Raw genomic sequence first — 17,777 nt, 5'->3', positions numbered from 1 at the left:
TGAAATGTATATATATATATATATATATACATATATATATATATATATATATATATATATATATATATATATATATATATATATATATATATAATAAACAAAACAACATGGAAAACAGAGAATGTGTAAATTTGCTGATTCACCAGTTATGGAGAAAAAAAGAAAAACCAAGCAAACCAAAAAACACGGAAAAAGAAGCACACCAGCATAACCAGCCACATTTACCATTCTGGGTTAACCCTGAACGTAAACTAGATCTGTTAAACCTAAAATGTTTTTTTGAACCAGGCTGTAAACATGTTTATTTCTGCTGTGAAATTGGCATTTTTAATATGGGAGTCAAGTAGGATTTGCTCACTTCTGGTGCCAGCTCCTAGTGGATGAGAGTGGAACTGCAATTTCTGTCACTTGGCTTCATTTTTACCCCAGATTTATTGGGGCCTGTTTAAACCCCATAATTTCATCCAGTTGGTGGCAGATTTTTTTTATATAACGTAAAATTATGATAGTTATTTGTTGTTAATACACTGAGGCATAAATACATACATTTTTTAACTATATTAATTTTCAGTTAATTTTATGAACACACACTCACACACACTCACACACTAAAGCTGGGATTAAAATGAAGAAGGAAGCGTTTCTGGAAAATTGATTTACTGTAAACATTAAAATAAACCAGGTTTATGAGCGTGGTGTTTGGTGACTCAAATCGTCCATGTGTCTGGGAAATTAACTGTTACACACACACACACACACACACACACACACACACACACACACACACACACACACACACACACACACACACACACATCCATCAGTTCCTTCAGTCACCCTGTGAATAAAAAGGCCTGTAATTACAATCATATATGTGGCTGCTCGGCTCTGGCGCCATACCGCACCATTAGTTTCACAAATAAGTAATAATTTGCTAATGACAACATTATGTTGAGTCAGTTTAGGGCCAATTAAAGTGAGTGATATTTACATATGCCTAATGAATCACCGGCCATGGCAGTTCGGGCGGGTTCTAATGAATATTCATCCAGGCATTTCTCCCCCGCGCGCTGCAGTTTATAAACTGAATTATGGCTGATTTGCCCTTTTAAAAAATGAATATGGGCGCATCTCCCACAAGGAGGCGGCGAACAATAACGTCTGATTATAAAAATGTTTTACTGCTGAGCTGCCGGTGAGGAGACGGCGGCAGCGGGCTAAAGGCGCAGTTGGAGAGGAGCGCAGTCCGGTCCGGTTCGGTCCGGTCCACCTTTGTGGAATAATTATTTACTGCGCTTTCAGGGTGGTCCCTCTGAGAAGACGTGATTTGTTTCGGACTGTTTGTCTTGCTAGAGTTAGTTAGGTCTTTGCGTTTTCATGTGTGTGTGTGTGTGTGTGGGGGGGGGGGGGGGGGGGGGGGTTGACCTCTCAGGTGCAGGGATCAACAGGCTGTATCAGTCTGCATTCAGCGCGTTTATCATGTAAATCAGCAGCTCTCTAGCAGGTGTCAGCAGAGGCGGCTGGAGCATCTTTAAACAGGACAGAAACAAACAGGAGCGTCTGCAGACACACGCAGCTGCGCCTCCTAAACACACCAACATGCTCCCAGAACAACTTACATATTTAAAATATGCGGATGCGTCTGATAAGAGGCGCCCGTAAATGTGATTTTTCTTCTTACTCGCTAAAAAAAGGGAAATTTACAAATTATATTAATTCTAAGGATTTATGTGTGCAAAGCCAGATGTAGGCAATATTTTAAAATATACGTATACAATTTGTCTAAGTTAGTTTGTGCACTTTGTGAAGTATGAACACAGAATCAATAAAACTAAATAATTTGCAGAGTCAGGTGAACTAAAACAAATCGTGGTGCTGTTAATTTAAATCCTATAAATACCCAACCCGTTCGTTATTAACTCTTAATAATATTGGGACTTCCGTATAAATATGAAAAAGAAAAAAAATCTGTTAAATATGTTTATAAAAATGTTTGCTCCCCACACCCAACATTTGTATTTGCTGCCACCTAGCGGTTTAGTCTGAGAAGGGAACAAGTTTAATTCCTGATCAAAAAGGTAACCAGAGGTCAAAGGTGAACTGAAAGACCCACTATCCACTGAAATTAGCTCTGTTGTTTCTCAGCAAAAACTAGATCTAAGACTGAAACATGCAGAATAAATAGTTAAAATATAAATACATATTTTACAAATGATAACCAAATAGTTTTCCAAAGAAAAACATTAAACTTAATTCTCCCAAGGTTTAGTTTTGCTTTTCGGTTGAAGACCAAAAATTAAGCATGCGCCTTAAACACTGGATCCTTTTGTTTATCAGTACACAAAGCTGACATATATGACGGACGTCTCCGGTAGTTTTGCCAGGTGGAGGTCAGGGAAAGGCAGCACACCATCTCCGTCTATGTGTGTTTGGACCGTGTAGGCCTTGATCACTGCTCCCCAGTCCAGCACAGAGCTGTGGATGATTCCCAGCCTGGCCTGTTCATGAAAAGCTGCTCCGAGCTCCCTGCCCAGGTGGATGTCTTGGACTGGGGACGCAGTCAAAGAATCTCTCACTGAGTCTACGGCAAAGTCCACATTAGTGTCTTTGTCCCTGTTGTATCTGTTTGAGTCAAAATAAAAGCCAAAATCACTGTTCAGGTCAGTGTTTGTGCTTTTGACTCTATTTGCATCTGAGCACCGATGAAAAGGCCTCTCTGGCACGTTCAACAGCGTCAGCCTCTCCAGTTTCTGCACAGCAAAATGCTCCTTCAAAGGAAGCGAGGCTGTCCTCCTGGCCTCTCCTGGAGGACCGCAGTAGATAAGCGTGAGGTGTCTCACTTCGGAGTTGTTGAGCAGACGCACCACGTTGGATGGCGACGTGAACCAAACGGTTAAATGTTTCTTCTGAAAAACAGGAGTGGAGCGCGACAGAGGCCAGTGCAGAGAGGAGAGCTGGATGTTTTTGCACCTGCAGTCTGTAAGCGAGGAGGCGCTGCAGGGCTGTGGGTCCTGGCTGCAGGAATAATGGATAAAGCTGCTGTGGGTGACATAAGCCAAGCACATGTCAGCCACAGGTGCACAGAGCAGCAGACAGAGGAGAGGAGCAGCGAGGCTGAAGTACATCCCGACTGGAGGAGTCTCAGAATAGCTTGTGACTGATGGACATGAGTGGGTTTGGTGTGTGCGGGACAGACGGATGGCTGTGATCAGCTGTTTCTAAAGCCTGTAGAAAAGAGACAAAAGGGACAAAAGCAAATTCACTTTAATGACTTGTTTCAGTTTTATGATTATTGAAACACTGCAGAAAGTCCATCTTCCCTCCATCCCTCCCTGCAGCTTGATGCGTTTGTGAGTCGCTAAACATCACAAACATTGGACCTACAGTTTCAATACTTTTTTGAAAATCTCCTTGTTTTACCTGTCAGCGGGTATCAGCGTGCACGTCTCTGGTCTGTCAGAAGGCGTTTATTTTTCCAACTGTCAGGCATTCAGTCAAAGAAAACTGTTCATTTTAATCATAACATTTGCTGAGTTATATTTAAGCGGGGGGAGAAAAGTTACCACAGCTGTGTGGGAATCACGTTGCTTTTGCTAAAATACTGTTTCATGTCTGCCAATGTGTGTTTTTGTTGGTATTTTGGTTTTGGAACCATCTAAAGCATGGAGACCAATTATTTTACAGCAAGCTTCCAGTCCAAGTCTTAAAAACGAGTTAAGAAAAACAATAAAGTGGTAAAATTAGAGACACAGTGTAGTTTTTACCGTCGATTTCTGGAAATATCCATCGAAATGTTGTTGAAAATGAATAGAATGACTCCCAGCTCTTGAAAAAATATTGGCAGCTTTGTAACAAATACCCATAAAAATTGGATCTAAAATACATGGGAGGGGGTCTAAGGTCCAATCACAATACTTCACCCTACCGTGTTCTGTGAAGTGCGCTTGACAGAATTGTGCAGTAAGGCTTCGAGTTTGTGGTACACAAGTGTGCAAATAATTGCTGAAATGGAACAGTGAGCATTGTGTCATCGACTGCAACGCTGGTTACTGTACTTTTTAAAAAAACCTTTATTAACAACTTTCAAACGAACAACCAAACGATTATTCGAAATAAATTTACATTCATTGCTGCTTTTCCTAGAAGTTTTAGAGCATCAATTAATCATCCTAAAATGAACTACTGTCATTAGAAAATACACATGTTCAGAAAAGGCACTTGAGCATTTTCTCCCGCACCAATGGATTGTGTGTAATACACTTCGCCCAAGTTTGAACTTGGGCGAAGTGTGGATCAAGGGTGCAAAAGGAGCGTGATCAACCGTTGCACTTAAGAATCAGGACACTACGCACTCACACCCTTGGTCGGGATCGCAGAATTCAAGGGTGCTAGTGGAAGTGCGAGCATTGAGATTTTGGGCAACGGTAGCACAGGGCTTGATTGCTCACCCCGTAGTCAGGAGGTTGCAGGTTCAAGCCCCGCTCAGTTTGTCACTGTCGTTGTGTCCTTGGGCAAGACCCTTAACCCCCCTTGCCTGCTGGTGGTGGTCGGAGGGACCGGTGGAGCCAGTGCTCTGCAGCCTCAAGTCTCTGTCAGTGTGCCCCAGCTGTACATTGTAGCTCATCCCAGCGTGTGAATGTGTGTGTGAATGGGTGAATGAAGTGCCTTGGGGGGGTTCCAGGACTCTAGAAGGCTCTATATCAGATACAGGCCATTTATTGAGATTTGGCCTAAGGCCCTGTCCACACGTAGCCGGGGATCTGCCAAAACGTAGATATTTTTCTACGTTTTGGCCTGTCATCCACACGAAAACTGAGTTTTTTCACACTAAAACAGATCTTTTTTAAAACTCCGGCCAAAGTGAAGATCTGCGTTTTCGTCATTTTGGGTGTCTGCGTGTGGACAGACAAAACCGGAGATTTAAGGTCTGCAACGTGACTTTCCGCAACAAAAAATGCTGACATCACGTCTGTGACCTGTGTTTACACTAGCCGGCATCATGGATGCCCTCAGAGCTGCACTCGCTTCATCAATTGTCCAAGCGCTTTTTGCTTGTTTGTTTTTGCAAGCGGAATTACTGCTCCTTGCGGAAGACCACAGGCGAAGGACGAGGTTAAGAACGGGGGAAGTACTGCCGCCTACAGGTCTGGCATGTCCTTAACAACGTATTTATCCGGGTACGTGTGGACAGAGTTGATTTTTTTAAACGAGGTGGTGTGGATGCAAGTTTTTGGAGGGGCGGATATTCGTTTTTAAAAAAAACCCGGCTACGTGTGGACTAGGCCTAAGTCTCTGCTTATATGTTTCCAAGGGCTCTAGTACTAGTTCTAGTACTACTACTTTACATGTCTAAAACCTGATGCATGAATCCTACACATACCGTCTGCCCCTGGTGGAGAATCTCAGTACTGCAGACTGTAAAATCACTTTTAGATATTTTCACTAGTAGTATGTGTTGGCAAGAGTCTGTCAATCAGAAACATATCACAGTACACTGGGGATGATAGGATATATTGGGACACAAAAAGTCAGATGATATTTCAAATTTTTAAGACTGCGTATTATTGGAAAACCCAGGCCAGACAGACACACCCAGTTTTATCACGAGATCTAATTGTTCCACCAGAATGAAGCTCCACATAAAAAAAAGACAGTAAATGTTTGCAAAGCATTCAATGAAAAATGGTGACACAAAATGTTGCAATATTCAGTATGTCAATATGTTTTATAATCTTTAATTTACTAATGTTTTCAACTATAAAACTACATTTCAATCATATAACAGATAACCATAAAATCATAATAAAATAAGGTCATTGTTTACATCTCCCTGCCTTTATTATTTCATCTGTGTGTGTGTGTGTGTGTGTGTGTGTGTGTGTGTGCGTGTGTGCGTGTGTGTGTGTGTGTGTGTGTGTTTGTGTGTGTGTGTGTGTGTGTGTGTGTGTGTGTGTGTGTGTGTGTGTGTGTGTGTGTGTGTGTGCGTGTGCGTGTGTGTGTGTGTGTGTGTGTGTTTGTGTGTGTTTGTGTGTCAAGGTCAAGGTCAAGGTAACTTTATTAGTACCCGAAGGTAAATTTGATTTGCCATGTGACATGAGAATTAGCGCCCAGTTACACACACACACTCACAAAATATACACACATCCATAAAAATACAAAAAGTATAAAAACAATCCACGAATAAATAGAGATAAAATCAAGTAAAGTAGCCACGCTAGACTCATTTCTTATTGAGAGTTGTTACTGCCTCAGGAATAAAGCTCCTTTTATAACTCTTGGTCCTGCACTTAGGCACAATAAATCTCCGTCCTGATGGCAGGAGGGCAAACTGGGCATGCAGTGGGTGGCCCGTGTCTCTAACAATAGTGTTGGCAATCCTCTCTACCTGCCCACTGTACAGTTGTGCCACACTTTTCACTTGTTTTCCAAGCAGGCGACCCGACCACTTTACTATCCTGTTCAGTGTTTCCTTTTGTTAAAGATTTGCCTGACCAAACCATGAGGCTAAGGAAAAGGATAAAACACTTTCAATAAAAGAACAATAGAACATGGACATTATAGTCCTGTCCACATGGAATGAGGCCAGTTTTCTAAGGCAGTACAAACGCTGCTGGCCTTTCTTACCCACAGCATCACAGTTTTCCTCAAAGTTCAGCTCCCTGTCAATAATTGTCCCCAGATATTTATATAATTTCACCTGCTCAATAGTTTGACCTTTAATTATGGAAAGATCATGCTGTTGTTGAGGCTTCCTTCTAAAATCGATTATCATATCTTTTGTTTTAATTACCTTAAGTTGTAGATATGATTCATCACACCAAGAGATAAAATCATCAAGAACAGGTCCATGGCTGTATTCCCCTTCTCTCAGGAGACTTACAACTACAGAATCATCAGCATATTTAATAATTGTCCTTCTCTCATGTTTGCTTTGGCACATGTTAGTGTATAAAATATACAACAAGGGGGACAAAACACAGCCCTGGGGAGATCCGGTAGACACCGTTTTCTTATCCGACAGGGTACCATTCACCCTGACCTTTTGTGTTCTGTTGATCATAAAATCTAGTATCCACCCAAGCATGCTTTTACTCAGGTGAAACTGTTCCTCTAGCCTATTAACCAAAATATGAGGCTGGATTGTATTGAAAGCGGACGAAAAGTCCACAAAGAGGAGTCGAGCATGAGTTCCTACTAGGTCCAGATGATGAAAAAGCATATCCAACAGAGTGACCGTTGCATTCTCCACCCCCCTCCCAGCCTGATATGCAAACTGTAGAGGATACAGCAGTCCCTGTGTCTGCTTTAAAAGCTCGCATCTAACCAGCTTTTCAAAGATTTTCATTAAAATGGAAGTTAGAGCAACAGGGCGGAAATCATTTTAAATACCTGGATGTCTCACCTTAGGAATCGGTACGATTTCTGCATCCTTCCATATTTTAGGGACCTTTTGTAACCATAAAGATTCATTAAAAATGTGGTGCAGTATAGGTGTCAGCTGGAATGCACAGAATTTAAGTAAGAGGCCACAAATGTCATCTGGTCCTCGGCTCTTGTTCACTCTGACTGTTCTGATGGCCCTACCTATGTCCTCCATGTCAACTGTAAAATGCTCACTATCCTTACATTTCTCCCTCAGGATTTCCCGTTCCCCACTAAAATCCAGAACGTCAAACCGACAATAAAAACTGTTCAGGGCATTAGCTAGTTCCCGGTCAGTGTTAAAAGGGTCTAGACAGTGTGTGTGTGTGTGTGTGTGTGTGCACAATTGACCAAAGATAATAAAGTAATTCAATTTGAGCAATTCAGTTATGTATTTTGTGTCTCTTCATTAAATTTCATTTAATATTCTGAACTGATGTTGATTAAATTGTTTCACCTCAACAGACAGAAAACAGGAAACAGGCGCTAGTCATCTAATGAGAGAATAATAAGGTTCCTGGAGTGACCCACAGATAGAAATACAAGAGTCTACTTAGTGTGTGGCTGTGTTGAGGTATCCTGAAATGAGAGCTTGCGAGTGCGGACGTGTTTTGGACACAGCTTTTGGATTTTAGCCCTGGCAGACTGAGACTGCGTTTTGCTCATTTTAGTGGCTTTTTTTTCTTGACCGCTCTCTCAGCAGACATTTGTCAACAACATCACGGACAACCTTTTTTTTTCATTTCAGCCAAATCCTTCAGCTCCAGGAGAGACACTGACAACACGTCTGTCGTGACTCCAATGGGCAGATGATGTCATCATTACTCTGGGCTGCTGCTGTGAGGATTTATTTTCCATTATGAAATTCATAGTTTTCTTTGGTTAGAAAATAAAAAGTTTGTTTTAATCATTACATGACCTCTGATATGTGCCTTTTAATTTGGTCCACATGGATGTTTGTTAAAGGGGAACTAGGCAGTGTTGGCTTGCTTTTAGCACCCCCTAGTGTTCATTTGTATAACCGAAAGCAAAACGTATCTCCTCACTGTGCCTTTATTTTATTAACACCTTAATCTAACAGCTGAAATGTCTCCCCAGGGTTCCTTATTGTCTACAGGAGTGATTCATCACTAAATTAAACAAATCAGCTGTGTTCATGATCTAAAACATGCAGAAAAAGTGCTGGAGGCAGACTGCAGCTCCAGGTACATCAGGTCAATTCCCAACAGAGCGGACTGCCAGTCTGAAGTTGCAAGTGGAATGTTCTGGCCACAGGGGCCGATAGGGGCTACGTGGCCTTTCATTAACCATGTAAAGGGTCATTTAGCACATACTGGCTCAAGAAAATGATACAAAAATATGAAAAAGTTGCATAGTATCACTTTATCAAAAAACAGCATCCACTCAATGCATTCAAACTGAGTATCAGAAAGTATAAGAAAGGGAATTAAATTGACTTGAAACGTGGCATGGTGTCTGGTGCATCTCATGAAGATGTGTATGAGTACAGATACTGATTACTTGTTAAATCAAACACTTACTGATCATAAGATCTGCAATGGATCATTGTAAGAGCAATATTTATTTCAACTTCATTGACTTAAGCACAGATTATTCAAACGTTTCATTTAAACATCTTGTTTGTTCATCACATATGATTAATGAATTAATACGTTGTAAAGTCTTGTAGGATTCGTGTGGATTCATTTTTATTCAGCGTGAGGAATCCAGCAGTCTGCAGAAAGAAAAGGCTTTTGTGGGAGACCTTGACGGTTTATTTATGTCTGCGTTGAAGAACAATGAGTGAGCAAAAAGTTGATCTGTGCGTCTGGATCCTCCAGCTGGTGTAACCTTGACTTGGCAGCTCTGGCGTGTATGAAAGGTTACTGCGTCAATTCGATGGTGAAAATTGACCCTTTTGATTCATTACATATATGGCCTTTTCTTTGCACTTTCATGTTGTAAAATTGTAACTTTTTTCAGCTGCACCACATAAACCACATCCTGACCTTTTGAGGGTCGTGTGGAGGGTAGAGCAGTCTGAAACCACTAGCTCTAAAGCAGGATATGGTTACGCTGCTGAGACGGCTGCTGTGGTTCTACAAAAACATCTGACACGAACAATCTGTGAAAATGAAAATTAAGTCTAATTTAAAGGTGATTATTTAAACACCACAATCCGTTGCATTCCAGGAGATATTCTGTGTCATTTTGGCATCGTGTCCCGTTTGACTCCATTTTTATGAAAAAATGATATGTCTGAAACCCACAACATCATCATGCTGTTACACAAAAAGAACATTCAGGTTGGCTACCTTGACAATAACACTTGACCCTCATGAGGAAATATAGATGCGTGTTTATATGAACACAAGGTGTCCAGGTTATAAAAACTAACCTCTCCCATCTTTGGAGTCTTATTGGAAATGCTCAGAGGTCGTGTGTATTTTTCATTTATTATGTATTTTATTACAATGTGTGGTGGAGATTCTGACAGCTGGTCTGGATTAGGGCTTTGTCCCACATGCGCGCACGCACGCACGCGCACGCACGCACACACACACACACACACACACATACACACACACACAGTTTGTGATGGGTGTGGTCTTCCTGAGGGCCAGTAATAGGGAGATATTGTTTGGCACTGGGAAGCCTCATCGAATGTCACACACACACACACACACACACACACACACACACACACACACACACACACACACACACACACACACACACACACACACACACAAACACACACACACACACACACACACACACACACACACACACACACACACACTCACGCATATGCGTGCGCACAGACACACACACACACACACATATACACAGTGAGACAGTTATAACTGCTCTGAGATTCCAGAGGAAACACTGTTTTGCAATCTTGGCTTTTCCAAAGGTCTGGTAGGTTTTCTGGTTTGGCAGTAAAGTCAGAGCGGGAACTCGACTCTCTCTTATTTTGCAGGCTGGACAGAGCTGGCCGCTGCATTCCTCCACTGCCCCTGAGTTTCACTTAACAAAGAATTGTCCTCCAAATGCACTGCTTGCTGCCCCCTCCCATTAAATGATAAATGACCCGCATTTGTGTAGCACCTTTCAGAGTCAGAGGACTCCAAAGCGCTTTACACTACAGCGTATCATTCATCCATTCACACACACATTCACACACTGGTGGGAATGAGTTACAATGATAGCTACAGCTGACCTGGGGCACACTGACAGAGGCGAGGCTGCCGAGCACTGGCGCCACCGGTCCCTCCGACCATCACCAGCAGGCAAGGTGGGTTAAGTGCCTTGCTCAAGGACACAACAGCAGAAATCAGGATCAGGTGCTTACACACTATCACACATATCTATGATGCTGTTTCTCATGAGTTAAATACTCAAAAACAAAGGCTCAGATATATTCAGCTGATTCTGCCAGTCATATCCAAACATTTAGCTGCTCACTGATGATTTCTGACTTATCAGAGTGTTAGCTGAAGCTCAGATTTGTTTCTCCCCCGTGTGGCTCTAATATCTTAGCTAAAGCAAACATGTTTGACAAGTGTGTCTTACTTGGCATAAATGACTTCCCGAACAGCCTCCGCTTGAAGAAAAAGTATTTAGCTCCTATGGACTAAGTTCAAGCACGGCCAAAACCAAATAGTCTGCCATCATTAAACCAGACCCCCATATTTTCATTGCTGTGTGCAAATGTTCTTTTATAAACATTTAAATCATTTATTTATTTCTTCACATGATTATTTTGTCAGAAATGTTGAAGGGCTGTATCATGGTATTTAGCAATGATATTTGGCATTTTGTTTGTGCTCAAGCTCTGACCTATCCATTGAGTGATTCTGATTTTGGAATGGCACCAGTTTGAAGATGTAAGTCATCTTAAAACCAACTCCGATACGGTGGTTTAGCAAGCAGTTTGTGAAACAAACTGAGAACTCCTGAAGCTAATAGCCAACCATTGCTGCTGATTAACATCTTCAGGACAGGGATCCCGTTTTTTCGCTGACATAATGCATTTTTGGGGGTTCTAGGGATTATTTAAAGTGCAGACAGAAAGAGTGTGGAGATGAAACTCCCTGCTAGCTACATGGAGTGAGTGGGTGTTAGTATTTACAGTCCAGGGGAGGAGGGATCTGCACTAGAAAATACCTAGATGAGGAGGAGCAGGACACAATGACGCAACAACACTCCACTCAGGTTTTTGCAACAGCCTAGCTGAGTTTACGAGAGCTGAAGAGAGGCAGCTGACATGCCTGAGTGAAGCCAAGAACAGCTTTGAGGGTGTTTTCACGATGAAATAACAATACAACATGGTCAAAAGCTCCAGTAATTGTATTTTGCATACAGGACCTTTAATCTTTGCTGGATGAGCTGCAGGTGATATTCTCACAATAGTTTCATAGTCCAACTTTTTATTTCATTAATATTTGATGCCTTTCCTCTTGATTTTCCTTTAATAACTTTGTTGACTACCAGACCAAGTTAGAATTATAATTGTAATATAAAACAAGTAAAGAAGGAGGTGTTGCCTAATGTGGCAAATGTCAACCCCAGAGATACATTTTTCTACTAAAAGCATTTACTTCTATATCTAATTGAGTAAATTTACAGTGCAAACTTTTATCTGATTAAACTGAAAAAGCACTCAGCCTAAATGTGCTTATCAAGCTCCTTTAAGCCTCAGCAGTTCTGCAAAATGATTCAAGTCGGGGGTTTTGTCGTTACTCAAAGGGCATTTCAGCACGAGGAGGCCAAGCGTTGCATTATAAAAGCAAAAACAAAGTTTCTAAAGTGAACAAACACACAGGGAGAAAGGGGAAAAACAAAGTCAGCACCAGTCAGCAAAACAAAAAAGGAAAATAAAGTTCAAAGAGGAACCAAAGCCAACAAAATGGCCTGAGAAAAAAGGAACAAGGGCACAGGTAGCACCCTGAGCCCAACTGAAACACACACATAAAAAACACATAAAGAAGATGTGAGAATCCTTCAGGAAACCATGGCAGGAAGTAAAACTGAACAAGGCACACAGATCAGTGACTTTCAAAGTAAAACAGGAAACAGATGCTCAAGCCTAGCTAATTAGTTGTGGTTATAAGTCCGTACAGACAAAATTGTTGTAGTTTATGCAAACGTCTTCTTTTGTGCAGCGACTGAGTGAAGTTTGCATAAAAATGTTAAAGTAAAATAAAAGAACTATGAAACACTTTTTAAATATCCTAGTAATTAATAAAACTCACATAAATGTTTTCTTAAGCAAATGGCTGCATTTTATTACGTTTTCTGTCAAAATGAGATTGAAGGTGTGGGTCACTTATTTTTTTCTAAATTTTATTTAATTCAAAATTCATAAAATAAACACAAGCAAATACAGTACATAAACATACTGAAAAAAATGAATGAAAAGGGGCAGATAGAAGAAAAATCTTATAATTTCTGCCCCTTTTTACAAAAGAAAATACACAATATAACCTCAGTCCCTTTATAATTTTTATTTATTTTCATTGACATTTTAATTTACCTTTTTATAATTACTTAATACATTTGATTTTATACATTTTTTAAATATAGCATGCAAGTTTGATTCTTTGATTTCTCTGTTAAGGGCATTCCACAATCTTACATGTATTGATAAAATCCATCTTAAATGTATTTAATGAATACATTTGCAATGATCTCTAGTAGGAAATAATATCAGTATTTTATTTCACCATTTCAAGGAATTGAAGTGGTGCACATCACAATAGACACACCCCAATGGGCGCTGGAGAGAGTAACAGTGTCGCTGCCATATTGGGTGGGTCTCCTCACTCTCCAAACCCAACTGTAGTCATAATAAATTGTATTTTTTTTTTTGTTGGGTAAACACCTTCCTCAGAAGAAAAATAAACACACCAGGGGTAAATGAAGACGCATCCAAAATGGCGACCGGCCATTTCGGCAACGCCAATAAGCAGTGCCAGACCACGGGGTGTCAATGTAAATGATGTCAGTGCACATCACAGCTGTGCTTTGGAGTCTTATTTCCCAATATTTGGACATCACGCCTTGGATTGGATAACAGCAACACAACTCTACCCCTGACTTTCAACGTGGATGTTTTATCTCCACAAATAACATAAGCCTGGAGGAGTTCTGCTATGTGGTGAAGTTGCTAATGCTAATGGTTGGCTTATACTACTGTTGTTTTAAACACTGCTATTCCCATCACTGGTTAAATTTCAGCGTAACATAGATCTGTCAGGCTTTTCTAATCCTAGAGTTGCACCATCTACTTTCTATCAGAGGTGAATGCAGGAAATAGGTGTCGGAGACTATTTTCATGTTCAGCCTGCATGAAAATATCAGTGACTGATTGTAATCAGAAATAATCATAAAAAATCATTTTCAGTTAACCACACCTTTAATGAGTTGAACTTTCTAGGGAGGACGCTTCACGAATGATTACATGAGCTGACTGATGAAATGATGATGGCTCAACTGACAGCACATGACCTTATCACTTAAACAGAAAATGAACTCAATGCTTGAAGAAAGATTTTTTTAAATGTCTTTTGAACGGCAGGATACATTTTCTAAAAAGAGTCAAAAACTTCCTTTAAAATCCTAAATTCTTACGTAATAAATATGATGAATCCGGTTTGAAGGCATATTTTTAACATCACCAAACACAAACAGCTCCAGAACTTTAAACATCAGCTATTTCACTCATCTCAGTGTGATACCAAGCCCTCTGCTCCGTCTGCAATAACAGCTGGCTGCAGTCTGGTGAATGGGCAAAGCCAAAAAATGTATCTTCTCATTACCGCAACAAGAAAGCCGGAATTATTCCCCAAGTTATCCAGTGGTTTCTTTACGAAGCGAGTTATTGTGAGGGGTTTCCGTTTTGCAGGACCTTTGAGGTTGGGGCCAAAAGCTGCTGACATGATGACAAAAGCAGCTGGGGCTCACAGGACAAATCAGGTAACGTAGACAAGGATTTCAGCCCGCTCTACCAAATATGTGTCCTGCAGTTTTTAGACATCACACAAATGTAAAGAAATTCGAATTAATGCGGCAATAATTTATTCATTTTAACTTTAATTAAGTCAAATGTTAGGAAATGTTAATATTTTGTTGACATGATGGGGGTAAGAATCTGCTTCAAATCAACCCTAAATATGATTTGTATGTGGCTCAATAAAGTTTGTGTCAATCGGAAGATTTTAGCAGTTTTCCATGGGATTGTCTCCGTTGCTTAACACAGGAATGCTATGAGCTGTAATATGAGAATTAAAAAAGCAGGCTTGGCTTTCAGATCAACTGGACTCTGAAATACCTCTTCAGATTCCAGTCAGAGGAACTGAAAACATACAAATCCCAATGCAACAAAAGCTGAGTTTACTCACCTCTGATTGCTGCTGTTGAGCAGATGTGGGAATGCTTCTGCTGGACGCTGGAATGGGGAGGAAAACGTTTGTGTTCAGCTGACGTCAGGATGTGGGAAGAGTCCCACAAGGGAAGCCGTAACTCTCCATTTGGACTTTTTGATTTTAAGTGCTGTGTGAAAAGTTTGTCAGAACAATGCTAAACTTTGTTTTTACTAATATGTATAGGATGCAAGTCTATTCTCTTTTCACAGAAAATTGATGCATTCAAGTGCTGTTGGACATATCTAAACTCATGATAAATCGTAAGATTTTTAAAGGACAGAAATAAGTAGAAATTAATTAAAAATTATGTTAAAGTCCGATCTGATAAACAGTTTTTTATTTGTTACGTTTTACAGGAATGTTGTGTTGACTTGTACTAATTCACAGTATCTTCTAGAATACAGCTATTTCAGGTTTCTGGCATGCAAAATGAGAATTTTAGTGATGACATAAAATGCATGGACAGGGCTGTGCCATCCATCTATTCATTCTCTTCTTATCTGGAGTCAGGTCGCGGGGGCAGTAGCCTTAGCAGGGAGGCCCAGAATTCCCTCTCCTCAGCCACTTGGGCCAGCTCCTCCGGGGGAATCCTAAGGTGTTCCCTGGCCAGCCGAGAGACATTGTGCCTCTAGCGTGTCCAGGGTCTTCCTTTAGGTCTTCTCCTGGGTGGACGTGCCCGGAAAACCTCACCAGAGAGGTGTCCAGGAGGCATCCTGGCCAGATGCCCGAACCACCTCAACTGTCTCCTCTCGATGTGGAAAAGCAGCAGATCTAGAGCAGCAGATCCGAGCCCCTCCCAGATGACTGAGCTGCTCACCCCATCTCTAAGGGAGAGCCCAGCCAGCTTCCAGAGAAAACTCATTTCGGCCGCTTGTATCCGCGATCTCGTTCTTTCTGTGATTACCCAAAGCTTGTGACCATAGGTGAGGGTTGGAACGTAGACTGACTGGTAAACTGAGAGGTTTGCCTCCCGGCTCAGTTCTCTCTTTACACAACAGACAGGTACAATGTCCGCTTCACTGCAGACGCAGCACCAATCCGCCCATCGATCTCCCGATACATCTTTCACTTGTGAACAAGACCTCAAGATACTTAAACTACCATAGCTTCAAAAGCAGGTGATATTTTTTAGAAGAAATTGATCCTAGGAATGAGAATCTAACTTTAAATGATAGTTTATTTGAACAATGGCTTAAAACGACAATTTGGAAGGAATACGTTCAAACACTACAACGAGAAAGTCAAAAGCAGACCATTTTAAGTCCAAGGAAGCACCCCTAAAATCTACAGACCTATAATTTTACAGGAGTCATTTGATATTTTTAACAGCAGCTTCTTCTGTGGAATTCTACATCCTACTTCCTTCAATCCTTCACAATAAAAGCGTCAAAAATACACATGTACCTCACAGCATCTGAATCTGAACAGTTATTTGAATTTTACCACTCATGTTTAGCAGTATGAGGGTAAAATGGAGAGGGAGATCTGTGTTGCTTCTACAGGATGCGGGCGTTGTACCGGTCGGTCGTGGTGAAGAGAGAGCTGAGCCAGAAAGCAAAGCTCTCGATTTAGTCGATCTATGTTCCAGTCCACATCTGTGGTCATGAGCTTTGAACAGCGATCGTAAGAACAAGATCGTGGATACAAGTGGCCAGAATGAGTTTTTCTTGCAAGGTGTCTGGGCTCTGTCTTAGCCCAGGCCACATTATGTTTTTCGTTCATCACAAAGGAGGGCTTCAAGCCACACTGTGCAAGATCTAAAGAGGTGGCCAAATGTATGGGCCAACAATTTGACCCACCAGGACACAACAACAATCCAATTGTTACCGGTAAATATACATTACTACAACAAATACCCTGGCAACATTAAAGGGAAAAAAAGCACTAGCGTTACCACTAATTTTCACTGAACTGAACACCAAAAATGAGAGAGGAACATGAGGAAAAAGGGAAGGCTGTGGACACACGAGATGCACTGTTGCAAGATGCTCTAGTAAAATATGACTTTAAGAAAGTGTATTCATCATTTCAAATGTCCACAACGTTCTTTACTATTTACATTTTGCTCAGACTGTTAAAAATTAACTTTATTCATCCTGTTGGAAAACAAATGTCTGACAGCTCCTCCAACACTGGCATAAGATTTCAATCCTGGATGGCTGCAGACATGAAGGACTTGTTAATAACTCCATCCTGCACTGAATTCATGAGCCGTGTATCACCACTGTGTCCTGGTCAGTGAAATTGTTGTGGGGTGGTTCATCTGAGGATGTCCAGATGTTCTTTACAAAAGCAACATTATAAGTGAATGCATTTGCCTGGCAAGCCATCCTATAAATAAATATATAGTCTGGCCACAACCTCAGACAGATAGATCAGTGGAGGCTGGTGATGATCACTATTTTTTTATTTTTTTTGGTGAGGCACATTTTTACAACTTTGTTTTCAGATGCGCTAGTCACAAATCACCACTAGAGGATGCCAAAATACCATTGCATCACACAACTTGAGCCCAACCGACCCAGTACCAGGTCCACAAGCACTTCCGGAAACAAAGTTGTTCCAAAACATGCTTGATATTTACCAAAATGTGCAAACTGCAAACATACTTAACACACATGTATACACGGAAGCAGCAGTTTGAATTAAAATCCCGACTTTCCTCTTTCAAACAACATAAGTACCATTATTCTGAGTGCAAAACTCACAGAGAAAACTGCAAACAAAGCAGCAAAACAAAACTAGTTTCATGAAGTCAAAAGTCTAATTTCAGTCTTTCCTTTGCTGACTTATAGTCATAATCTGTGCTATAGTCAAAAAATATCCACTCGGTTCAAGTAATCCTATGTCCCAACATCACACTGAGCTGATTCCTGACTGTTTTGGGCTTTCTTATTTTTTCAACCTGCTGGAGTCTTTAGC

General features: G+C 40.9%; 1 protein-coding gene across 1 annotated transcript; it reads right to left on the bottom strand.

Moving 5' to 3' along the window:
- Positions 1-1,433: 1,433 nt before the first annotated feature.
- si:ch73-52p7.1 (uncharacterized) lies at positions 1,434-14,877 on the bottom strand. Its single transcript, XM_015944570.3, has 2 exons — positions 14,832-14,877; positions 1,434-3,225 (listed from the first exon to the last, which is right to left on the bottom strand). The coding sequence occupies exon 2, from the start codon at positions 3,123-3,125 to the stop codon at positions 2,334-2,336; it is 792 nt and encodes a 263-aa protein (XP_015800056.3). The 5' UTR covers positions 3,126-3,225; positions 14,832-14,877; the 3' UTR covers positions 1,434-2,333.
- Between the last annotated feature and the right edge of the window lie 2,900 nt (positions 14,878-17,777).

This window comes from Nothobranchius furzeri, chromosome 12 (assembly GCF_043380555.1).
Source record: "Nothobranchius furzeri strain GRZ-AD chromosome 12, NfurGRZ-RIMD1, whole genome shotgun sequence".
Taxonomy (NCBI): Eukaryota; Metazoa; Chordata; class Actinopteri; order Cyprinodontiformes; family Nothobranchiidae; genus Nothobranchius; species Nothobranchius furzeri.
The sequence above is the reverse complement of the archived record's forward strand: the minus strand, read 5'-3'. Positions and strand labels throughout refer to the sequence as shown.

What these genes read in the sequence shown, in the direction of transcription:
- si:ch73-52p7.1 (XM_015944570.3), bottom strand. Translation starts at nt 3,125, where the DNA reads ATGTACTTCAGCCTCGCTGCTCCTCTCCTCTGTCTGCTGCTCTGTGCA.